Source organism: Sminthopsis crassicaudata, chromosome 2 (assembly GCF_048593235.1).
Source record: "Sminthopsis crassicaudata isolate SCR6 chromosome 2, ASM4859323v1, whole genome shotgun sequence".
In the NCBI taxonomy this organism is placed as follows: domain Eukaryota; kingdom Metazoa; phylum Chordata; class Mammalia; order Dasyuromorphia; family Dasyuridae; genus Sminthopsis; species Sminthopsis crassicaudata.
Genome location: NC_133618.1, coordinates 612,729,497 through 612,747,064, shown reverse-complemented (window position 1 = coordinate 612,747,064; position 17,568 = coordinate 612,729,497). Strand labels below are relative to the sequence as shown.

At 43.9% G+C, this 17,568-nt stretch overlaps 1 protein-coding gene across 3 annotated transcripts; it reads left to right on the top strand.

Moving 5' to 3' along the window:
• The first annotated feature begins 4,400 nt into the window (after positions 1 to 4,400).
• Positions 4,401 to 16,490, top strand: SLC25A28 (solute carrier family 25 member 28). Of its 3 annotated transcripts, none has more exons than XM_074296043.1 (4): positions 4,401 to 5,191; positions 12,632 to 12,860; positions 14,263 to 14,319; positions 15,630 to 16,490. In XM_074296043.1, exons 2-4 carry the CDS (start codon positions 12,638 to 12,640, stop codon positions 16,145 to 16,147), a joined length of 798 nt encoding a protein of 265 aa, XP_074152144.1. In that variant the 5' UTR covers positions 4,401 to 5,191; positions 12,632 to 12,637; the 3' UTR covers positions 16,148 to 16,490. The 3 variants fall into 3 exon arrangements, with proteins under 3 accessions (XP_074152144.1, XP_074152142.1, XP_074152143.1); XM_074296041.1 differs by lacking the exon at positions 4,401 to 5,191 and adding an exon at positions 5,431 to 5,736; XM_074296042.1 differs by lacking the exons at positions 4,401 to 5,191; positions 14,263 to 14,319 and adding an exon at positions 5,431 to 5,736.
• The last annotated feature ends 1,078 nt before the right edge of the window (positions 16,491 to 17,568 follow it).

The window sequence follows — 17,568 nt, the reverse complement described above, 5'->3', positions numbered from 1 at the left end:
TGGCTTAACAGATCATGTGGGAAGATCTGGCAGTTTTAGTTAACCACAATCTCATTATGTGAAGTAACAGTGTGATAAAACTGCCCCCAAAGTTAATGAAATATATAAGCTGCAATGAGTTGTAGAGTCTAATTTCCTTTCCTTTATGGAAGAATGTCTTGCAATTATAGCCTTCACTTATCTACTAAATATTTACTAAACACCTGCTAAAAAAGCAAGACCCTGTGCTAGGAACAAGGGGTAGAAAGACAAGAATGATCAGATGTGAGAAATTTGAGAGAGAAAGCACTAATAAATTTTGAGATCAACAAAGCCTGGAAAGGAGGTAGCACTGAAGATGACTAATGACTGCTCAACTATTGCTCAATTTGTCCAGTAGAGATTCTGAAGGGTAACTGGGAGATAGTTATATGTCTCAGGCAGATGCAACATAAAAGATAAAAGATGAAGATGAAATGTAGGGATTGGAGAACATCATTCTTCACCATCCACTCCCCAATCCCTTGGAATCCAGATCATCTTACTGAAATAGCTTTAGCCCACGTATGGCTACAGTCCCTGCTACTGGGGAGGCTGAGGCCAGTAGATTAGTTCAATTTTGAGAATTCTGAGCTACTGAGGGCCAGAGTCTATATGGAGTCCACACAAAGTATTTTACCATTTACCAATATGTTTAAGTTCCAGGGAGAAAAGGACCACCACCAGGCTGCTTGAGGGACATAACAGCCCAGGCCACTAAAAAACCACAGGGTAAAGTTTTCACACTGCTCAGGACTGGGATTGAACTGTGAAGAGCTGCTGGGTGAGTGATAAGGACACCCACTCTCAAAATACATATTAAAAAAATTTTTTTTAAAGAGATTAATTTTTTCAAAGATTACCAAGGACTTCTTCATAACCACATCTGATGAATCTCTACTTCCAAATCTTTGGCTGACAAGAGTACAGCATGGGTCAAAACAGAGTAAGGGAAAGATACTGCACATTACAAATAGTTGGGCTTATACTACATAGAATTTCCAATCCCTCCATTTTTGTCCACCTGCATTTTTGATTTCCTTCACAGACTAATTGTACACTATTTCAAAGTCCGATTCTTTTTGTACAGCAAAATAAACTGTTTGGACATGTATACGTATATTACATTTAATTTATACTTTTAACATATGTAACATGTATTGGTCAACCTGCCACCTGGAAGAGGGGGGTGAGGGGAAGGAGGGAAAAAATTGGAACAAAAGGCTTGGCAATTGTCAGTGCTGTAAAATTACCCATGCATATATCTTGTAAATAAAAAGCTATTAAAAAAAAAAAAACCAAAAACAAATAGTTGGGTTTATAAATGAGTCCCAAGCCAAAAAAAAAAAAAAAAAAAAAGTCACAAGATACATCCTCAATGCTGTTGTTGAACTTAAGGTATCTGAAAATTGCCCTTGAAAAATTCATGAGCTGAGAGGTAGAAATTTAAGATATTTAACTGTGAAGGCAGAAAACTTTAAATTTTACTGAACACACATTCCATACATTTAATAAAAACTCAATTTTTGTGATAATTTATTGTGATAATAATATTGTGATAATCATATATTTTGACAACAGTTTAGGTATATCCACAATTACTGGACAAACTTTGTTGAAATACATTTAGGATTTAAAACACCCTAATTCCACACATATGGGATGAGAAAGATCTGGCTTGGCAGCATCTTTGGAAATTTAACCCCCAGAACATATTTATGGGGGACATACCGTAGCTATCTTTCAGATGTTTGAAAATTTTTTCACTTGAGAAAAGAGATGTATTGCTTCTGAAGGCAGAGCCAGGTACAAGATCTATTAATTACCAGGAAAGCAGAATTTAGCTCTACACAAGAAAAATTTGATAATAGGGCTATCCTAAAATGTCTTAAGTTATGACCTTTATACATAACTAGTTCAGTCTAAACTGAGTCTGGATAATCACACATGGATATTTCAAGTAGGATTCATCATTGTGTAGGTAGAATATGAGACTATCAAAATCTATTTTTATCTTTCATTTTACTGAGTTTGCAAAAGGTAACCTCTATTATGTTTCCTTGATTTATGTAATGCTGCCACCTACTACATATGGGGCCACACAGGCTTTTATCCTATAGGGAAGTCCAATCTCTTAGGAGGAGATTAACATTGTAATAGTATGATTATTAAGAAATGCGATGGATTTTCTAATGGGTTGTGCAAATCTCCTTATTTCAGTTATCATTCCTCATTTTGGGGTGGTAAGTCGATCTAATTCCATGCTAGCCAGGCTCCAACCACACAAGTGCTCCCCATACTTGCCTAGATTTTTGGAATATGAGAGGTAGTGACAGGGAACAGATACATTTTAGTCTTACTCCTAGTCTTAACTGCTAAAAAATGTACAGGAGGAGATAAGATGTTGGGAACAGGAGTAGTAGAAAATACTATATTAGTATTCAGATAGATATGCTTTTGCCACCACCAGCAAGGAGGGATGACTATTCAGGTCCCATAGGAAAGCCATTGCTTATAAGATTATGGTTGTTTTGTGAAGACAAGAATTTATCAAATGGTTCTAGATTGGTTCTGGTTACTGTAGTAGGTGGTCCATTAATCAAGCAAGTATTTATTAGCTGTGTACTATCATGTACTGTGTTAGATACTAGAGACACAAAAACAAAAGTGCAACATTTCTTGGCAAGAAACTTACATTCTATTAGGGGAGATATATACATATATAATTATATAGGAATTTAATTACAAGGTAATTTTGAGGAGAAAGCACCAGTCAAAAGATCAGGAAAGGCATCACACTGAGAACAGCGTACAAAATGAGTTTGGAGGAAACAAAGAATTTTGAAAGGAGATGGGTAGGAGGAGGCAGTACATTCCAAGCACACATAGCTGGTACAATGCTATGGGGAGTCAAGATGCAATGAACACAAGTGGCGCTTATTGTTTTTTTAATAGAATGGAGTCGATAGGCAAGAGTAGTGAAAAGAGCACTGGATATGGAATCTACAGACAGAACTTCAGCTCTGCTTCTTAAGACATTTGTCACCTTAGGTAAATAAGCTAAAATTTTTCTTGGCTACTCTTTCTCCATCTGTGTGATAATAGTGTTGGACTCAGTCATGTCTAAGTTCTGTTCTAACGAAATCCTCTGATCCAATCATCCTAACTTACTAAAAAGACCCAACATTCAGAGGCAGTGCAGCAAATAGAAATCAAGCTAGTCTCAAAGCTAGGTGACTGAGTTCAGAAACTGACTGACACATGCTGGTTGTATGAAGTCATGCTCTAGGCAGCTAAAAATACGCGGTACTAGTTTGCACTGGCAAAGAGAGAACTGGAAAAGATGCCAATTTGCATTGGCACAAAGTTCCTGGCCAGGTGAAATCATGGGTCCTGTAGCTATCACTAAAGCATGTTCTCCCCCCCCACCCAGGCTGGGGTTAAGTGACTTGCCCAGGGTCACACAGCTAAGAAGTGTTGTGTCTGAGACCAAATTTGAACTCAGGTCCTCCTGAATTCTGGGCTGGTGCTCTATCCACTGCGCCACCTAGCTGTCCCACTGAAGCATGTTCTTAACCAGTCCCTCTCTCCTGAATCCTCAGTCAGCACCTTTTATTGTAATCCATCATTAGGCCTTATAGTTAATTCATCTACACATCTCATTCCTCCTCCTACGCTATAAAAAGACAGCCTTATTCATCTTCCCTAACATCTAGCACAATAAGTTACACATTGGGAGCCCTTAATTCAATGTTAGCAGGAGAGGAGAGGGCGGATGAAAACTGCCCCTTCGTGCTGTTCTCCGGTTGGCAGACGTATGAGTCAGCCTGCAATTCACAAAAGAAGTAAATCTGGAAGGTCAATTGTCCTGCTCAGCGCCACGGGGCAAATAAGAGTTGATATTGTCCGGCCTTTTCGTGGATGTGGAATTCAGTAACTCAGCACTTCCAAATGAGAAGACTACTCTTAAACCTGTTGTCCTGGTTAGTTACGCTCTCCCATGTTTCCAACAGCTCCTCCCTCTTTACCTCACAGAACCCCTAGTTCTCTTCCAAATGGCCCAAGGGACGCACCTTTCCTGACTCTCCAGGCCGGAGGACCCAGCTCCTCAAATTACCTACTCGGAGTTTTTCCATTTGACATCCTCATCAAGCATCAAGTACTTACTGGGCAGCTAGGGGGCTTAGGGGACAGAGCAGCGAGTCTGGAGCCCGCTTCAGCTACTCCCTAATAGTGCAACTTAACCCACTAGGGGAGGAACGGTAAACCCCTCCATCCATCCCAGGGTCTGACACTCCTAAACCACACCACTTGCAAACACGTGCTCGCTGCCGCCCAGGTCTCACGATCCGGAAGGGGCCGTCACACGAGACAGATGCAATGGGAGTGGGGGTACGGCCCCGGCAGTACAGGGAATGGGAGGCGGCCTCCTCCTGCACAGCCGCCAAGGGAAGGGGGCACGTTCCGGGGCCAAGCTGAGCTTCTCGAGGGCAGGCTTCCCAGGGCTCGGCACACAGGAGGCGCTGAATCGCAGGTAACCCCGCCCCCGGGGGCGGCGGTTCCCACAAGCCTGCCGGCCTCACGGTGCGTTAGGAAACTGGCTCTAGGTGTGCGGCCGCTGCCCGGACTTAACAGCGAGCACGCCGGCCGGCTTCTCGGCACCGGGGAGGGGCGGGGCCTCCTCTCCCGGGGTAAGCCCCCCTCCCTGCCCCACCCCCCAGCCCATCCCCGGAGCGAAAAAGGGAAGCGGCGCCGGACCGGCGAGCGCCACCAGAGCAGCAACCGCTCGAGAAGCCACAGTAACGGTATCCCTGGGCGGTTTGACCTTGAAGCCCTCGTCCCGCCCCTTACGTCATGCCGCCCGCAGCGCCGGTCGCAGAAGGAGCCACTAAGAAACCCGCGCCCGACTCGGCTTCCTCTCAGCGAGGCTTCCCTCTCTTTCTGGGGCCAACCAGATATCGAGGTGGTGAAGTCCAATGGCCGCGACCAAACCTCCTGAAGGCTTGAGCCTATCAGTGCTCGGCGTGAAGTTCTCCCGCCCTCCAAAGGGGACAGAGGAGGGTCACTTGCGGAGAGGATCCAATCAATGGCTAATAAACAAGAAGCTCCGAAGATCAAAGGGGAAAAGGCGGATCCTAAACGCTAGCAACGCCTCAGGATGAAGGAATGACGGGTAAGTTCACCAATGGAATGCGCACAATTCCGGGACGCGAGGACGGGGGGTGGGGCTATTGCGGCGGCTGCGCCAATGGTTGGCTGGGGGCGTGTCCGCGGGGGCCAAGCGGGAGCCGGAGGCCCCGCACTCGCTGGGCCGCGGCTGGAGCGGACACGGCGGGGCCGAGGGGAGGTGGCTGCAGCGGCGGCGGCGGCGACGGCAGCGGCGGCGGCGGCGGCGGCAGGGGTGGGAGCCGCAGCTGGCCCGGGTGGATGGAGCTGGAGGGGCGGGGGGCCGGCGGCGTGGCGGGGGGGCCGACGACTGGGCCGGGGCGGAGCCCCGGGGAGTCGGCGCTGCTGGACGGGTGGCTGCAGCGGGGCGTGGGCCGGGGGGCCGGCGGCGGGGAGGCCGGGGCCTGTAGGCCCCCAGTCCGGCAGGAGTCGGAGCCCGACCCGGACTACGAGGCGCTGCCCGCCGGAGCCACTGTCACCACCCACATGGTGGCGGGCGCCGTGGCCGGGATCCTGGAGCATTGCGTGATGTACCCCGTCGACTGTGTCAAGGTGAGACCCGGACCGGGATCCCCCACCAGCACCACCTGGTCCCGACCGAAATCTCGGGCCCGGGTCTGAGCCGCCCTCCTGGCCGGCACCCGCCTCCAAGATCCTATTCGAACTGATACCTGATGCAGGGACCTGATTTGAACCGGGCTGATGTCCGAACCAGGCCCAGGAGAGAGGTTTTGTCCAAAATGAGACCCGTCGGTTAAAAGGCCCGAGGTCTGATCGGGAGCCCGAGGGGGGAGGGAGAAAAGACACCCCCCCCCCCCAGTCTGCTTCGGTGATAGATCCTCAAGCTCCCAGGTGGGGGGAGGGGTCTTCCAGCTGTGGGATAAGGAGGAGTGTCCCTCCCCTTCCCCCGGCAGCTCTCCGATGCTCTCCCAGAGTCTGGGACTTGGACAGTCTTGGCTTAACCCACTTGTAGGCACTGGGAGTCAGAAAAGCAGCCAGAACTCGGGGGTCCCCTTTGCGTAGCCTGAGTAGGAGGGGGTCCAGGAGCCTAATGCATTGAACACACTGTGCTGAACGTGAAATTGTGCCGGAACCAGAACCTACATAGATGGGTGCAGCTCCAACGGGGAGATGGGCAGGGGGCGAAGGTGAGGAGAAACCAGGATGTTTGAAGCTTTTGTATCGGGACGAACCAGAATATCTGATCTGATCCACTTGAAGGCAGAGTCAGCCCCAGCAGAACCAGCTCATTACCCCGCAGGCTAATGAATGAACCAAAAGTTAGATGCCCTGTAGAAGGGAGGCTACGGAGGCAGCCGATTCTCACTATTTATTGGCTGTGGCCCATGAAGGAGCTGCCAAGGTGACGAATAAAAGGAGGGCAGAATTGGAAAAACACTGTCAGATTGGGGGAGGAAGAGTTGTGATGACAAAACAGCAGGGTCCCCGGGTCCAGTTACACAGGCAAGTCAGGCAGTAGTTGACATCTGACAAGTGCTTTTTTCCCTGTAATATTCCTTCTTAGTAGGAAAATGTGCTTCAGACTACACTATTCTTCTATGTAAGCGGAGGGTTGGAGTTTAAAAGTAACCTAGTTTTACACTGTGGAGGATGCATGGTAAACAGTCTCCTCCAGGCCTCTCTGCTTGCTCCAATAGTGTTTCATGGTTTCATTTGTAATCTGGACAAAGAAATAGAGAATGTACTTATTAAAGCTTTGTGAATGACAATGATGGACAGGAATAGCTAGGAAGTGATGCCAAGTGTGAAACAGAAGATAACTGAATGTGACTTGGGTGGAGAAGATTCTCTGCTAATTATTACCTCTGTGAACTTGGACAAGTTATGTCACTTTCTGGGTCTCAGTGAAATGTCAATGAGAATGTTAGACTAGATGATTATTTGAAGTGATTTCCAGGTCAAAATCTCTGATCTTTTGATGCCACAAATGTTAAATATTCTATATTATCTCAATAAACTGGAGAAATAGAAATGAATGCGTTGAACATTGTCCTAGGAAACCTGGGTGCTAGGCCCAGATCTAATATACCACTAACTACCTGTGTGACTTTGGATGAATATTTCTATCTCCCTGGGCCTCAGTTGTCTTTATAAAGAATGAGGTGCTCTCCAAAATCCCTTCCAACATTCTGTGCACCTGGGAGGAGCAAGTACCAAGTAGGGAACTACCAAAGAAAAGATCATATGATACAGAATAATAAGAGTCTAGTTGAAAAAAGATTCAACTGGCCCTGCAGTTAGAAAGACTTGAGTTCAAATTCAGCCCCAGACACTTGACACTTAGTAGATGACCTTAAGCTAATCACTTCAACCCATTGCCTTGAAAAAAGATTCAAACCTTCCTAGAAGTATGTTTAAACTAAAGAAGTCAATAATTCAGTTTGAAAAAGTTGGGGGGTAGGGATCCAGCAATAAGATAATTGTACTATACTTATACTGATAGGTTACTTCACCTAACTCAAGGTGCTATATAATGCTTTAAGGAAAATTAACCAGGCCAAAGAAAAGCAGTGAAAATCATTTGACAATTCAGAAAATAACTAAAATGAGTAACTCTAAAATGAGATTGTTTTTTCACAAGCAGACTAAAATGCCTGTCTTCAAATGAGAGGTGTCACCTTGCAAGGCTACCTTTGCCAGTTAATGCTGCCACTACTCAGAACAAGCTCCTCCAAGAATAGCTGTCGGGTCCCTCTGTCCTTTGAAACACCCTCCTAGTGCAAAATCTGGGAAATGAAAGGTTGTCTTAAGTCATTCAGAAGAAAGCCTGGGGACCATCATACTTCTTAAGTCTGAGTAAGACTATTTGGAGATAACAGACATAAGGCTGATTTTCTTGCAGCCCAGAAACCAACCCTGAGGACAGCTTCCAGGCACAAGTCCCCCAGGACTCTAAGCAATGACAGCACCAATCAAGGGTATAGACCCCTAGGTGATGGTTTAAGGACAGTACTCATGTTTGAGATGGATGAATTCTAGAGTTTAAGAAAAGTCTCATTACTTGCTGCTCTCATCTTGTTGATTTGAAGAAAACAAAAGTCCTCAGGGAAGTTTTACTGCCTTCAAATATATAAAGGCTATTTTATGTAGAATCATTCCTTTTTCTTTTCCCTAGTGCTAGATCTTAAGTTACTGGAGAGAAGTAGGTTAAACATAGATAACATGTTGTGAGTGAGTGTTTGATCCCATTACAGAATGGAAATGCAGTTCTCTTCTTTTCTCCTAGAAGCTTTCCCTGACAACTCTCCCAGCAGACACATTTCAAATGGAAGGGGAAAAGCAGAAGGGAAACAACCCTCTGTCAACACATCCTTACCCCACAACAAGAGAGAACATTTACAGCAACTCTATAACTGAAAGCTATCACTTCCTCTTGGCATTCAAACCTGCACAACTCTCACATGCTTTATCAAGATCAGGCCAGCTTGAAATCTTATAAGGGGCATGAAACAGAAGATGCCCAGACTTATTGTGGCACATCCACAGCAGGGCAGAACCAGACATTCCACTTATAGTCTTTTATCACCAACAGTTGAAGGGTGTGTGATTTTGGGTGTAGGAGCCAAAGGAGGTTGGCCCAAATGGCGTCCAAATCCTGTGAAGCTTTGGGCCTAAGAAGTGCTGGTTCCCATTGGTGTGTCTTCAAAACTAGTATATGTTTTTTTGGTTTTTTTTTTATCAATGAGGTCCTAGATTTTCATCCTATCCCCATAATCACCATCATCTGGGCAAATGCTCACCCCACCTTCCTCGTTTTAGGAGTCCCAGGAAAAGAACGCTGGCTTAGGGTAAGAAAGTTTGAGCTCAAATTCCAGCTGTTCTGTGTAACCATAGGCAAGTCACAAGCTCCCTGACCCTTAGGTTCTTCTATAAAATAAGGGTATTAGATGACATGAATTCTAATGGAAATAACATTCATAGAGGTTGTTCATTAGTCCACTGAGAATCAACCTCATTTGAGGTGTAACCTCATCAAAGATGTTTTCCAGTGGCATGGGGAAAGACTGTGCAAAGATTAGAATAGGGAGAGGCAGCATGGTGTGATAGAGAATGGACCTAGAATCCAAGAATTTGAGCCCATATGCTAGCCATCACTATGATGTCTATAATCATAGGTAAATCACTTATGCCCATGTATTTAGGTTACTCTTTCCCTGGATTAGAATGTCTCAGAGGTCCTTGTAGCATTCATTTTATGATCTTAGGACCTATCCCATGCAAATCCTGTGATTCCCTATGATTGTACTAACAGGTTAAGAAAGACACTAAAATCTTCCAGGTGATAAAGACGTGTGCCTGGAGGTAGAAGGCTACAAAATCCTCCCAACTTCAAATATGAATAATATATAAAATTAAAAGAATATGGCTTTCTCTTTTAATATTCTGGTTATTTGAATTTTTTCACTTCTTATTAAGTAAAAAAAAAAAAAAAAAGTCTTTTAACATAAGAACAAATCCAAAATTGGATAGTTCTTTAAATTCAAAAGGATTATTGTTAAAAAGTTAGGTTATTCATCCATAGTCTTAATATATGTAATGAAATTACTATTCATTGTAAGATTAAGAGGCAGAGGAAACAAATTGGAGTCAGGAAAACTTGGGTTTGGATTCTCTGTAACTGTGTGACCATAGGCAAATTGTTGGATTTTTCTGAGGTCTGACTCATCTCTGAAGTAATAGCAACTACATCACAAGGTTGCTGTGAGCCTTTAATGAGATAACATGTAAAGCACTTTGTAAATCTTAAAATACTATGTAAATATTAGCTACAATGAAGCCCCAGTTGGTGAAAAGAGGGAAACTACCCCTGAAATGGCCGCATGACTGGAGATCTTATTTCATAGTCCCACTGGGCTTTAACCAATGTTTACATTTTACATTTCTAAAATGTTGAAGAATGGGAATTTAAATACATGTCACCATTTCAGGAGATTCACACTAATGGGGCCCTTCCTGGAATATTAATAAAGATACTAGGGGTGGCTTCGAGTACAGTATTAAGCAAGGAAGGCAGTTTTCTTTAGAGAAGCCAGAAGCCACTTTCACACTGAACACTTCAAAGTTCAAACCCTTCAAGTCCAAGCTTTGATAGGCCTCCCTTCACTTTCATGAAAGCTTGGTCTCATTTACTTATAAGTTTGTGTAGCCACACTCATTAGAGACCTCTTTCAGATTCTAAATGAGTCTACTCAGCAAGTGTCCACATTCATTAGAATGAGTCTTTTGAATGGACTCTGAGTGTAGATGTAGTCAATTTACTTATATTCTGATTCTCCTCTTCACTCACTCACTCCCCCTCCCCCCACCTTACTTTGGTAATATAAACTGCTCAAAGATAAAGTCAAAATAAATTACCCAAGTACAAGATTTACTAGTGTAAAAATAAAATTTAGAAATCTTATCTCCCCTACTTCTTTCCCAAATTGAAGAGAAGAAATAGAATGGAAAGAACACTGAATGTGTAGGTCAAATCAAGGTTCACATTCTGTCTCTGTAGGTAAGGCCCTTAATCAGTCTGACATTTGTGTTCTTTACCTTTAAAATGGAAGGGTTAAACCTGATGGCCAAATTCTATTCCAGCTCAAAATCTTATTATCTAGTGAAGTGATGGCTTCTTAATTGGATTGATTATGACAATTTTATACTTATTTTTGAGGAGCTGTTGATTTTTGATCATCTGGCTTATTATCCATATTGTTCACCAGTAACCTTGTTCACTCAGTGTCATTTAGCTACTTAAGCTGTATATCTAAATAGTTCTTCCTCTAGTTGATCTGAAAAATTAGCAAATATGTTTTCTTGTGTTTTCCATGGAAAAGAACAATGGCTTATTGTGATGGATGGTTCAGTATATCTTTGTATAATCCTCTGGGATTCCATCCCTCTAAGGGATTTCAGCCATATCCATAGTGACCATTTGGAAAGGACTACAGAGGAATGTGGATTGCTGAGCACTGATTAGTGACCAGTTTATCTAGTTTCTCATGGACTCCACTTGCTTATTCTGGTGATACAAATTTTGAATTACACTGAACTTGCACAAAGCTAACCGAGTCCAGTGATTTGAAGAGTAGAAACAAGGAGCTAAATTTTAAAATGTAGCAGCTTTAAACAGAGTACCATATTCAGGCACAATTTGATTCACTGATAAATATATCTGGTATCTTCTAAATCAGTGTCACCACAGTTAAAGATGTGATAGTTAAATTGATTCCAGGTTCACATGGTATTTTATGTTATCAAGTCAACCCCACAAACATTTATTCAATGGCTTCTGTGTGCTGGGCCCTGGGGTGAATATAAAAAGATGATCAAGATATGGTTCCTGGCCTCCAGGCATTTACTTATAACACTTATACTTACAACATGGATGAACAGGCAGTGGTTTGGGCTGCAGAATGCTCTTCAGAGGAATACCTGCCAAGAGGATATTGTGGTCTGCAAGGGTTTTTCAAGTGAAATTAACTTCTTAACTTACATTAACATTTGCTCATGTACCACACAGGAGGATTCTTAACCAATGCCAAATGGCTTTTTCTATTTATTTTCGGTTCACTGATGGCATGGATGAAAACTATTGGGGTTCTTGTTTTCCAGAGCTTATTCTGCCCCCAAGATCACTTTGGCATTTGGCCAACTAGTAACAGAAATTTCAGTACAAACTCATTGAGAGCTGGAAAAGAGAGGTCATTCAGTCCAACCTGTATACCCCAGGAATCCCCATGCTGACATGTTCAACTTGAAAGACTAAAGGGAAGAAAAGTATACTCCCTCTGGAGGCAGCCCCTTCCTCTTTGGAGTGTTCTCATTGTTAGAGGAAGTTTTTCTTGACATCAGGTCTGAAGAGGCCTTTTTGACCACTTCTCCCCATTGCTCTTGATTCTATTTCTGTCAAGGTAGTCCCTTGGAAATCAAATTGCTAGCTTGAGCTTTTACTTCCAACCCCAGATGAACTGAGGCATCTTGCTGCTTGTCAAAACTATTAGCCATTTTCTCATTAGATAGCATAATATGTGGGAAGGAACTATTTTTCAAATTGAACTGGAAATCCAATTTGTAGAAGAGCTCTCAGATAACTTGAGTTTATTTGGATATCAAGTATCCAATTCAGTGAAAGCTGGAGGAAACTTCCCTCTCTGAATTCCAAGGAACCTCCTTGCTTTCATGTGTATAATTCATTTGGATATTCTCCTAAGGGATACATCAACAAAAGCTCAGAGCTGGCTAGAGCAAGAATGGAGACAGGGTTCTGAAAGACTGAACGATTTGGAGAAAATTGGATACGGGAGCCAGGGGTCACTCTTGAAGACCAATAACGATTGGCACGGCATGACCTTTCCACTAAGTGGGAAGCTTTGTGTGTGTTGAGGTCGGTGAGGATGCCTAGCTCTGACATTGTTACATCATTCTTCTTCTATAATTTCAGACCCGGATGCAGAGCCTACAGCCAGACCCAGCTGCTCGATACCGCAATGTGTTGGAGGCCTTGTGGAGGATTGTGCGAACCGAAGGCCTGTGGAGGCCCATGCGGGGGCTGAACATCACTGCAACGGGTGCCGGGCCTGCCCATGCCCTGTATTTTGCCTGCTATGAAAAGTTAAAAAAGACATTGAGTGATGTAATTCATCCCGGGGGCAATAGCCATATTGCCAATGGTATTGATCTTTCCTGTGCTGCAACCCCACCCCACCCCCAAGCTTTTCTTTGGTCTTTTTGCTGCTCTCAACATTTAACTGCTTCAAAACATTTTTGAACTGAAGCTTTGGGCAAGATTAGGCCAGATTAGAGGGGAAGCTCCAGCAAATCTTAAATTTCCTTGTGCATTCTTAGAAAATTCATTGGCTTCAACAACACTCCTGGTAGTCTTTCCTTTTCCCTCTTCCCTGCACTCCATGTTCCTTTCTCATGGAGTCAGAGTTTCTAGTGCCATGCTAACTGTGGACACTCATGGAATGACCCATCTTTGTATCATTCCTTAAATAGGCAGTTGTCATGACTCATGGGCAGGAATATTTGCACTAAAGGAGGCAACCAACTAGCACAGTACCTGGCACACACTAGGTCCTCAATAAATATTTATTGACTAATTAGGAAGTAGGAGCTAGAAAGATAAGAGGTTTAATGTCCTGAACAATGAGATAACTCTTCAACAAGTTTTTGGAATAAATGTCAAAGCACTTCATAGGTAGGACAGGTAGTAAAAAGTGTGTGGGTTATGTGAAAACAAGGACTTTGGGACATGAAGGGAACAAGCCAGGTTAGGCCATAGCTTTAAAGTATGCTGAAATTTAAGAATTGATTGTGGCATATACTAGGGAGGTTGTGGTTTGAGGGGTGAAGGAGAGCTGCGGACAAAAAGACCCCCAGGCAGGAAGATATAGGAATAGGAAGTAAGAGGTCAGGAAGCTACAAGGTGAGTCCTTTCCTTTGTGAAGTCAGGAAGGATACATCCCTTCATTGAGATAATTAAACCAGCTCATGGCTTTTGCAGGGTCACAAGCTGCTTCAATTCTTAAAAAGGTCTTTTCCTGGCATATCTTTGAGTAGTTTTCATTGGCTCTCCCTGGACCTCCTGACAGAGATTTGGCAATGCCAGGAAGGATCCTTCCCAGAGGAATAGATCAGCTGACTTTTACTGATGAGTAAAAGTCCTTGTTGAGTTGTTGGGATCCTTCCATTCTAGATTTTAAAAGCTGTTGATTTCTGATTTCTTGCCTCAGTCTAGCCTTACTTTCCCTTTTCTCACCTTGGATCACCACACTGGATGACTTTTGGGATACAGTGACTGGTGTTTGGGTCCTACTTCATCCTAGGTTCTCAGTAGCTTACACTGATATTGAGATAAAGGTATAGGATTATCTCTAAAGTTTGCAGCGCACTTGTTATTCCCCTCACTTTACAGACAAGGGGAATGAGGAATAGAGAAGTGAATTGTCCAGAGCCACAGAGCTAGTCAGTCCGAGGTGGGGTTTGAACCCAGGTCCTCCTGCCTCCAGCTCCAGCACTCTGCTCACCCTCTCCTGGCCTCACATGTGGCAGTTATTTTCTTATTTACAGGTGCAGCAGGGTGTGTAGCAACATTACTCCATGACGCGGCCATGAATCCAGCAGAAGGTAACAATTTTCCCACCTTTCTCCCTGAATAGGGAGTTGGTCTCTGCTCTTCTGGACTCCCTTGGCTTCTTGAGGGGAAGAGAGCTGGTGGGATCTCAATTTTCCACACCCTTATTGCACCTTGGGTCCCAAGAAGACCGCTCCTTCATGTTGTCTGCTTGGTGGGGCAGTCTCCTTGGGCAGTACCACGATGTGCTTTCCTGCGTCATTGGGGGGTGTCTTCGACAGGGGAAGTGCTAGGCTTTGTAGAGCCTCCGTGGGGTCTGTCTGTGGGGAGCAAGCCTAGGTATAAGCATCCTACTATTTTCTTCAGATGAGAAGTGAAAATAAAATCTTGATTCCTTTTCTTGGAGGAATATGCTTAAGCCCTCAGTCAGGGGGTCAATAGGGAACAAGCAACCACATAGCTATAAATAAATGGGGCTTTTCTGTGGCACAGTTGGGTTTACCTTCTATTGCTATAGCCCTACTTGCTTGGGCCAAGGCCAGGTGCTTGGGAATGTGCAGAGCTTAGCAACTTTGATAAAAGGTCAGGAGCCATGAAGACATACACACAGCTCTCCACATTCTCTCTCTAGGCAGGGGGAGGTGCTCTGATGTCAGAGTTAAGTTCTCTGGCTAACTGCTCTTTTCCTTTTGGTACCAGAGTTCCTTCATGTAGCTTCTCTAGGAGGGAAGTAGGCTCTGTATTTAGAGTTAGCCGCTCTTTTATTTGGAGAAGGGATTGGGAATGTTAGGTCTGTTTATTATTATTATCGCCAATAATAATAATATAGAGCACTTAATTATCACAAAGGTCTTTACTTAGTTTGCCATTGGTCTTTACAACAGTACTCTGAGGTAGGGAGTTAAGTACTAACCCCATCTAGCAGCTGAGAAAACCGAACCTCAGAGAGGCTGGACTTGCCCAAGTGTAGTAAGAGATGGATCTAGGTCCTGAGCCTGGATCCAGTGACCACAAAGTCTTTGTTGCCTCTGAAACCATGCTACCCCTATGTTTCTAGTTTGGATGTGGGTAAATATTAGAACAGGAGTCCTACGTTCTCTACAAGACAACTTAGTCTTAAGTGATAAAGTCCATGAACATTAAAGATTCTTTAATTAGCCTACAAATATTTGTAAAGACATTGAGTTAGAAGTGAAGGATCTGCCATGTCTTCTGCCCCAACCTCAGTCTCTACTGAATTGGTAGCTTATCTGTCTCTGTTTTTCTTCTCTTTCATTGGCTGATCTGTTGGCTTGGGAATCTGAACCTGGATACCACTCTGCTGGGTCGGTTGCCTTCTCTCTTCACCCTTTGCCATCACCAGTGGTCAAACAGAGGATGCAGATGTACAACTCACCATACCACCGGGTGACAGACTGTGTTCGGGCAGTGTGGCAGAATGAAGGGGCTGGAGCCTTTTACCGCAGCTACACCACCCAGTTAACCATGAACATCCCTTTCCAAGCCATTCACTTCATGACCTACGAATTCCTGCAAGAGCACTTTAACCCACACAGACAGTACGACCCCAGCTCCCATGTCATCTCTGGGGCTTGTGCAGGAGCTGTAGCTGCTGCCCTCACTACTCCTTTGGACGTTTGCAAAACACTGCTCAACACCCAGGAATCCTTGGCTTTGAACTCAAATCTTAGTGGACATATCACAGGCATGGCTAGTGCCTTCAGGACGGTGTACCAAGTAGGCGGGGTGACCGCCTACTTCCGAGGGGTGCAGGCCAGAGTCATTTACCAGATCCCCTCTACGGCCATTGCATGGTCTGTGTATGAGTTCTTCAAATACCTAATCACCAAACACCAGGAGGAACGAAGGGCTGGGAAATGAGGCGATATCATACCAGGGCTTGGTACTGCCCTGCTCCTTCTGTCCTGATACCCCCTCTGTGGTTGGCGTTAGTCTTTCCGGTTCATGCCGGAGGGAAGGTGGAAAAGGCTCTTCTGAGGCTGTGGGTGTCGTCACTAATGCCACTTCTTGCCAGTACCTGTTGCAGCTGTCCTGCCTTTCCTTGCCCAGCAGAGCTTTCCCCAAGGAAGGGCAGTGTTGCACATAGCAGCACAACATCCACAACTTCTTGTTCGTCATCCTTAACCAGGTGTCCTGCTCCAGATTATAGAGCAAAAAGTCAAGCTCCTCCTGGTTCCGAATAAAGAGGCTTCTTTAAATTAAATGGTTTTGTTGGGTTTGTCTTATAAAAGGAAGTAAAAAGCTACTGGCCACTTGTGCTTCTATTCCAAGCAGTGAGTTAAAGGGGCATTGAATTTTCCTAGTGTTCTTCCTTGGCTTGTTTTTGTTTGGAGGAGAGAACTTAGGATATTAAGACTGCTGTGGCTCTGGGTGGTTGTCAGACGACTTAGCCACACTGGTGTGCGCTGGGGCCCACCACTTATCTGTGCGCTGCAACATAGTGCACTGCAGAGTTTCTGGGGATTGTCTGATTTGATTTGTAGCTATTAGCAAAGTTTTGTTTGGTCTCTATTTTATTTTAGAATATTTGCAGGATCTTAAGTTTTACTATGAAACTGAGAAGCCTCTGGGAGAGAGTTCTATAATACCAGAGGCTTTGTATATTTATATTTACATTGTTTTTTACTGAGAAGTTGAACTTTTTATTTTAGATAATACCTGTCATTAGGTAGTTCTTTAGTTCTTTGGTTTATATTGACCAAATTGCTGTGGAAAGCAAATTAAATATTGGACTTGTCTTCAGGGATCTGGGAAATTTGAGGAGCCAAGGGTGAAGTTCTTTCAAATTTGCCATTAGGCCCTCTCAACTAGAAGAAAGGGTTTTCTGCCTATTGTGACTCAGTGTGACAAACAAAGATGGAAAGTGACTTGACTTACTTATTATAAAGCAGCATTCTTTTGATTTTCTTTCCAGAGCTTATTTTGAGCCATAATCTCCCATTAAAAAGTACTAAGGAGAAGAAGATGATAGGAATTCCAAGTAGTGGCTACAGGAGTTTTGCTTATTTTTGAACGTGATGCTAGGTGACTTCTGGGGATTGGCCATGGGGATGACGCCAAGGGAGCATCAGGTGTCTGTTCTCAAGTGGCTATGTGGAAATGAGCAAATAGGAAAAATGAAAAACTGAAATTCTTGGTTTTAGAGAAGGGGTCTTAATCTTTTTTGTGCCATGGACCCCTTTGCTATCTCATAAAAACCTTTGAATCCTTTCTTTGAATATTGTTTTTTAAATTCATAAAAAGCACAGCTAAAAAGGAAATCAATAATATTAAAATAGTTA